The sequence below is a fragment of the Pelophylax lessonae genome, assembly GCF_965119305.1.
Source record: "Pelophylax lessonae genome assembly, chromosome: 2".
Lineage (NCBI taxonomy): Eukaryota > Metazoa > Chordata > Amphibia > Anura > Ranidae > Pelophylax > Pelophylax lessonae.
Genome location: NC_138769.1, coordinates 599,465,373 through 599,472,872, shown reverse-complemented (window position 1 = coordinate 599,472,872; position 7,500 = coordinate 599,465,373). Strand labels below are relative to the sequence as shown.

General features: G+C 39.1%; 1 protein-coding gene across 1 annotated transcript; it reads left to right on the top strand.

Moving 5' to 3' along the window:
• Positions 1-59: 59 nt before the first annotated feature.
• HOXC12 (homeobox C12) lies at positions 60-2,833 on the top strand. The gene is made up of 2 exons (XM_082247361.1): positions 60-638; positions 2,370-2,833. The coding sequence occupies exons 1-2, from the start codon at positions 62-64 to the stop codon at positions 2,606-2,608; spliced, it is 816 nt and encodes a 271-aa protein (XP_082103487.1). The 5' UTR covers positions 60-61; the 3' UTR covers positions 2,609-2,833.
• The last annotated feature ends 4,667 nt before the right edge of the window (positions 2,834-7,500 follow it).

Sequence of the window (7,500 nt, the reverse complement as noted above, 5' to 3'; positions counted from 1 at the left end):
CTTTGACTATGTTTAATGTCAGATGGCAATAAAGTAGAAGCTCCTGGTCAGGCCCGCGGAAATGGGAGAGCATAATCTTCTTAATCCTGGCTTTGTGGGACCTCTGGTCAATATTCACACCGGGGACACCTTTTATTTCCCAAATTTCAGGACCTCAGGGGGCCAGTTACCTGGCCTGCCCTCTCTCTCCTACCCCAGAAGGGACAATGTATGTTCTCTGCCCTGGGCATCCACAGAGCCCTGCAATGGATACCCCCAGCCCTATCTCAGCAGCCCTGTCTCCATTAACCCTTCGTTCAGCAGAGCCTGTGACCTGGCCCGGGTGGAGGAGACCAAATGCTATTACCGGGAGGGGTGCCCGGAGACCCCGAGCCTGAAGAGGGAGGACCGGCTGAGAGACAACGTGCTGATGCCCCTGGACAGCTCGATCCACAATGGCATGAGCAGCAGCAGCTTCCAGAAATACGATTACAGTGCGGCTGAGCCGGTCCCCCACGACCCACCGTCCTGCCAGTCCTTGGAGTCGGACTCCAGCTCCTCGCTCCTCAATGATGGAACCCCCAACAAGGCTCAGAGCGGCGACACCGTGACAATGGCTTCCCCGGCCAACCCGGCCAACAACAACCTCCCTGCCACTGGTAAGAAGAGCTGTCCTCTGCATGGATCCATCTCAGGACTTTTATTGGAGGGGGTGGATGGGATCATCGTTTATGTTGGGCCAGCACCGCTAGGGGTAGCACTCAAATACCTAAATGTTTTATTAGGTGATGGAGAGGAAAGAGGGAGAGGAGGGTAATAGCAATAAACATGTAAATATGCCATAAAATTAGGAAGCCTTCTATAGACACCGGCACATCACTAGCAGGCACTTGTCAAGTCATCAGATATACAGACCGAGCATTCCTGATTGTCTATACAATCACATCTATAGCTCCACAGCCAGGATCCTTACATCAGACTCAGTTCCCAAATACACCACAATAAATTGCATTATTTTATATTTAAAAATATATATTTCACATTAATCAGATGGGCTTTGCAAATTACAGCCACCGAGCTGAAAATAAGGATCCTGATCCTGGTGACCTGAGCCTATGATGCTGTAGACAAAGATATTTATTATGCCTGTTGTCCATAAGAGTAATAAATAATGGGTGTATCATCGTGAGCTACAGAAAAAGAACTTTTAATTACATTTTATATAAATTAAGGATTAAGGATGGATTAACAGAAGTATACTCATTAAAAAGTGGCATTTGTGTCAAATAAAACGTAAACAATGCAAGTCACAAGGCTGAAAATCGTGTGGCTTTGGCTGGTTTTAAGCCTGTAATCATATCAATTAAAAATGTAAAAAAAAACAATAGAAAGAAATTCAAAAAAAATAAAATCACAAGGCTGAAAATAAAGATCCTAAACCTTTGTGAGCTGAGCTAATAATGCTATAGATAAATGCATTTTATACCTGTGATCAATAAGAGCAATAAATGAAAGGTGTATCCTTGTGAGCTACAAAAAAAAGCAACATTTTTTATCCATTTTATATAACTGAAAAGTAGGTGAACAAACATAAGTGTCTTCTTTAAAAAAAAAAAAAAAAAAAAAGTGACAGTTGAGTCAAAAATGTAAAAAAAAAAAAATAAAAAAATAAAAATAAAAGTCACAAGGCTGAAAATAGAGTGCACGAGGTTGTTGATAAAGCTTTGTGAATGAAAGCTATAAGCATATCAGTAAAAAAAATGTAAAAGTAGAAAAGTCAGAAGGTTGAAAATAAATACCCTTATCTTTTAGGAACTGACCTATGATGCTATAAATAGATTTTTTTATGCTATTCATAGGGGTAATAGATCATAGGTGTTTTTAAGGGGCATCATCGTGGGCTATAGAAAAGTAACATCAGTGCTTTTTTACACGAATTTCTAAATTAAGGATAGATAAGGGAAGAAATATAAGTATCCTCATTTAAAAAAAAAAAAAAAAGAGTGTAAGTGGAGAGAAATGTAAAAAATGAATGTCACAAGGCTGAAAATAGGGTGCCTTAGGCTGGGATTAAAAGCTTTGTGAATTAAGCTAGTCAGTTACATGGTAACAACGTAAATGTCTATAACTAATCAACACTGGTACAATGGAATAGTGGTAGACCATTGGTAGTCTGAATTTTGTGTATATATATATATATATATATATATATATATATATTGATATATTGATATATATATATATATATATATATATATATATATATATATATTGATATATATATATATATATATATATATATATATCTTGATATATATATAGGTATATTTTATTTTTTATTTTATTTTTTTTATAATCGGTCATTTCTGACATGTGTCCATTTTGTACAGGAGCCCCCTGGTACCCCATGCACACCAGATCCCGCAAGAAAAGGAAGCCATATTCCAAGCTTCAGCTAGCAGAACTGGAAGGAGAGTTTATGGTCAATGAATTTATCACCAGACAGCGAAGAAGAGAACTGTCTGACCGGCTGAGTCTCAGTGACCAGCAGGTGAAGATTTGGTTCCAGAACCGGAGAATGAAGAAGAAGAGACTTCTCATGAGAGAGCAGGCCATGTCTTTCTTCTAGACCTGTGTGGACATATATGCACAGGAATCCCAGAGAGCTGAACACATGCAAAGCCTCCAGTGTCACCAGCTCCATGTCTTCACAGAGGCCACCAGCCAGACTTGAGGGGATGTTGGAAAGCTATGGACTGCCTGATACATTCCTTCCCATGCAGCTGCTACAGGTCTTCTTTTCCTTGTCCTCCCGTGTTCTGACATCATCTATGGCTTTGTACTTATTCCAGAATCAGCAAAATTACCAACAATATTGGCCAATGTCCCCCCCCCCCCCCCTTCCCTTTTATTAAGATGACTACCACTCTCACCCCAAATGAACTTTGTTCTGTACTTGTGGAGGGGTGGTGAGGGACAGTCTGCTCTCTGTGAGTCACAACATGCAATGTGTACAACAAGCTGGAGATCTCAAGCATTTCAAGGACCTTTTTTTCCGAACTGCCCTAAATCTATCCTACAGAAATAGTCAGAAGTGGAAAGACATGTTTTTTTCCTCTGTGGGGCTGGCTGGCTCTGTTGCCTTGCTCCTCTATTGACTGACAGGCGACTGGCTGTCATGTTTTGGTGCTATTTCACATAGATGTGAATGTCTATAGGGAAAGTGAAGGACCCCTGTTGTGCGATGATGGGCTTGAAGTATATTTTCCCCATCATTCATTGACTGAAGAAGTAGCATATTAATTATATGTGTTATTGAAATAACATAACCATACAGTATTGTATTGTATAGTCACTGCGTCTATACATTTCAGAAAGTGCACATTTGCTGGCATAATTAAACGGCGAGCTGTTGTTAATACTCCCCAGATATATATATATATATATATACAAATGCTTTTCCATGAGATTTTTCTTTATATTCATATAGGTTTATCATTATGTATGTATATATTTATTTTATCGTATTGGATCGTGAGTCCTATGAGCTTTCAAATATTAATGACCCTAGGACAATGAAGAAAAACAAAATCAAAATAAATACAGATGGCATCAAAATACGAATACCTGCCTTTCTGACAGGGAAGCCCACCATCAAGGAACAATGATCACTCTAAATTTATATTTAAAGTTAGTTCGCAGCCAATAAACTATTTAATGTTGTCATAAAAAAACTTTTAAGGGAGAATTGTAACAAGATCCTGTCAAGTTTAATTGACACTTTAACACTATTAAGACACCAAAGTAATCTTGTTTTTGTGTGTATGTTTTACGTGCTTTTTGAAGGAGAAAAGGGAGGGGGGGGGAGTAATTAGTAGGTTACCTGTCATTGACGGTTTATTAAATTCAAAATTCAATGGGCAAGAAAAATAAAAATGCAAATTGGACGAGGGATCATGGGATAATAGGTTGTACTACAGCATAGGATCACTTCCAATTGTCATTTAATAGGGAAAGAAAGAAATAAAGAAAGAAAGAAAGAAAGAGAGAAAGAAAGAAAGAAAGAAAGAAAGAAAGAAAGAGAGAGAGAGAAAGAAAGAAAGAAAGAAAGAAAGAAAGAGAGAGAGAAAGAAAGAAAGAAAGAAAGAAAGAAAGAAAGAAAGAAAGAAAGAAAGATGAAAGGGATATCTGGGGAGATAGCAGTGTGTGGGATTTCTGTCCCCTGCAAGCTTTGCTCCATTCGTTTTATTTCAAAGGGGATTAATTTTATTGCAAACCAGCAATTTCTGGGATGTTTAAATCACCACCACGTGCTTCCCTTTACGTTCACGGTCATGGCCGGGCAGAACTGGCTAAAGGAGTCTTATTTACGATCTGTAAAGGATGGAGGCGATCCCGAGCAGGAAAAAATCTTGAATGGTACCTGCTTTTCATCAAGTTTTTTTTTTTTTTTTAGCTACCCCACACAGCTTCATTGCTGGCCTTATAAATTCTGGCAGAGCGATACAATATGAAGGGAAATAATGGATGCCTCATTTGTAATGAACAAATCACCTTCATTACTAGCTCAGTGACTTGCTGTATTGCAATCCAATCCCAGGGGGATCCTATTTTTATTTTTTGTTACTGGAAGTCAAATCACTTCTTGGGGTGCAATTAGATCCTGGAAGACTAATGCTGAGGCTGCAGTGCAATATCTCACTCACAAGTCTTTTATCTTTCCATATGTCAATGGCTGATCTTCAGTTAAAGGTGTCCACATATGAAGGGGGCACTCTTCACTCCTACAGCCGGCTCTTCTAATATTTTATAGAAGATATTGGCAGGAAGAATAGTATTTTACACGTGCAATAGTGTGGTCAACTGCATTCTGAATAATTTCTATCCCATATTCTATGTAAGAGGAAGGCAGCAATGAAGTCTGCCTTGCTGTGTGCTGGGGTAGATGGCGGTGCCTGTCTATGGATTGCTGGCCTTCTTATACCATGTGCATTCAATTTAGGATCTTATTAAAGGATAATGTTGACACGATTCCTACCTCACTCGATGCGGTAGGGACATAATGCTCCAGGCTCGTTTGATCTCTATATAGCCACGTTCATTGTGCTTAATAAGTAACAACGATGATGTACTTTATGTGATTTCAGACAATAAATACATTTATCAAATATGTGGCTGCTTTTTGTTCTTCATCTTTCTCCTTTTCTTCATGTCCTCTCTGCTTTCATTCAGCGCAGTTTTGTGAATGACCCCCCGATTTTCATTGATTCCACTCAATTCTCAGGAAGGATGGATAGGAGCAAAGGTAGGTCCACAATTCTACATGGTGCCCAGGTCCTAACAAAGCAGGCTAGTGACAGGTCTGTTGTATTTTCCAACAACAAAGGAACATGTTATAGCAAAGATTAGTAAATTATAAATAACAGTAGTAGTTGTAGTAATACTATTAATGGTACCGAGATCTTTAACCATTGTGATGAGGTCCTACCAATGGGATGCTGGTAAACCATTGTTCACACTGTGGTAAACAAAAACAACAAAAAAAAAATAACAAGTGTTTATTATTTACGGATTCGAACGCAGTTACATTGGGGGTTATTTACTAAAAGTGGCGATTGCAAAATTTGGTTCAACTTTGCATAATAACCAACCAGTTTCCAGGTTTTATTGCCAAAGCTTAATTGAACAAGCTAAAGTTAGAAGCTGATTGGCTACCATGCACGGCTGCACCAGATTAGGTGCACCCATTTTAGTAAATCTGCACCATTGTTTTCAATTGAGGCTTTTGCAGAGGTGCGTAAATATGTGTTCTGTTCAGGTCCATCAAAATCCAAAAACCTGTGTCTGAGGACATGCATATGCACATACCAAAAGCAAATGTATTCTGGTATTAAAAAAAAATCACATTACCCATTTTAAAAAGGTGAATATTGCTGTCTTAGTACCACATTACAACAGATTAGTATCGTCGACCATAACCAAATTTACTGCTACCACAAGTACTACTGCTAATATTATATTAATAACCACCACAGCAAGAACATGGTTGTATGATATATACAGAGAGAATATATATATATATATATATAGAGAGAGAGAGAGAGAGAGATGATAAGATTGGGAAGGCGGGGATATACATAGGGAGATAGGAGAGAAAAAGAAAGGAGAGAGAAAGTAAAAAAGACAGATGGAGATAGAGAGATAGATTGGGGAAAAGAGTGGGAGATTATAAAACAGAACATAGATATAGATATATATATATATATATATATATATATATATATATATCACGATCAGGTGCAGACATACAAATATTCACTCAAAACACACAAGCACACACACACGATTTATACCAAACACACACATACACACACATACACACTACACCACACACATTCTCACACACACACCACACATATTCTCACACACTACACCACACACACTCACGCACACACACACTAAACCACACATATTCTCTCTCTCTCTCACACACACACACTTCACCACACATATTATCACACACACACACTACATCGCACACACACACTCACACACACACTACACCACAAATATTCTTACACACACACACACTACACCACACATATTCTCACACACACAGACACACACTACACCACACATATTCTCTCACACACACACAGACACACACTACACCACACATATTCTCTCTCACACACACAGACGCACACTACACCACACATATTCTCTCACACAGACACACACTACACCACACATATTCTCTCACACACACACAGACACACACTACACCACAAGTATTCTCTCTCTCACAGACACACACTACACCACACATATTCTCTCTCACACACACACACAGACACACACTACACCACACATATTCTCTCTCACACATAGACACACACTACACCACAAGTATTCTCTCTCTCACACACACAGACACACACTACACCACACCTATTCTCTCTCTCACACACACAGACACACTCTACACTACACATATTCTGTCTCACACACACAGACAGACACACACTACACCACACATATTGTCTCTCACACACACACTACACCACACATATTGTCTCACACACACACATACACTACATCACACATATTCTCATACATATTATTCACATAATGTTAGACCAGTGTACTTTGTAAAGAATTTTACACGATACAAGAGTCTTATCTGCCTCACCCCCTGACCACCCCATTGGCGTCACTGGGGACTTTAGCACCTATTAGTAAGCGAGCTTTCAGCCTGGAAATTGTGAAAGATTTGGTCTGACAGTAAATGCGGGGGTCTGTCACAATGGTGACCAAAGGGATGAGCGCTTTTAGCGACTATCTGAGTATCACACTTGTCATTTTATGGTGCTTTTAAGAAAGGTGACTCAAGCCCTGTGCCTTCTGGTTAGAAGGTCGTAGTAAGAATGAGATCACCTCCTTATGAAGTGTCTGAGGAGCCTTCCTCCATTATTGTCTGTGCCCACTCACATCTCAGTAATATCAGGGTGCTTAAAAAAA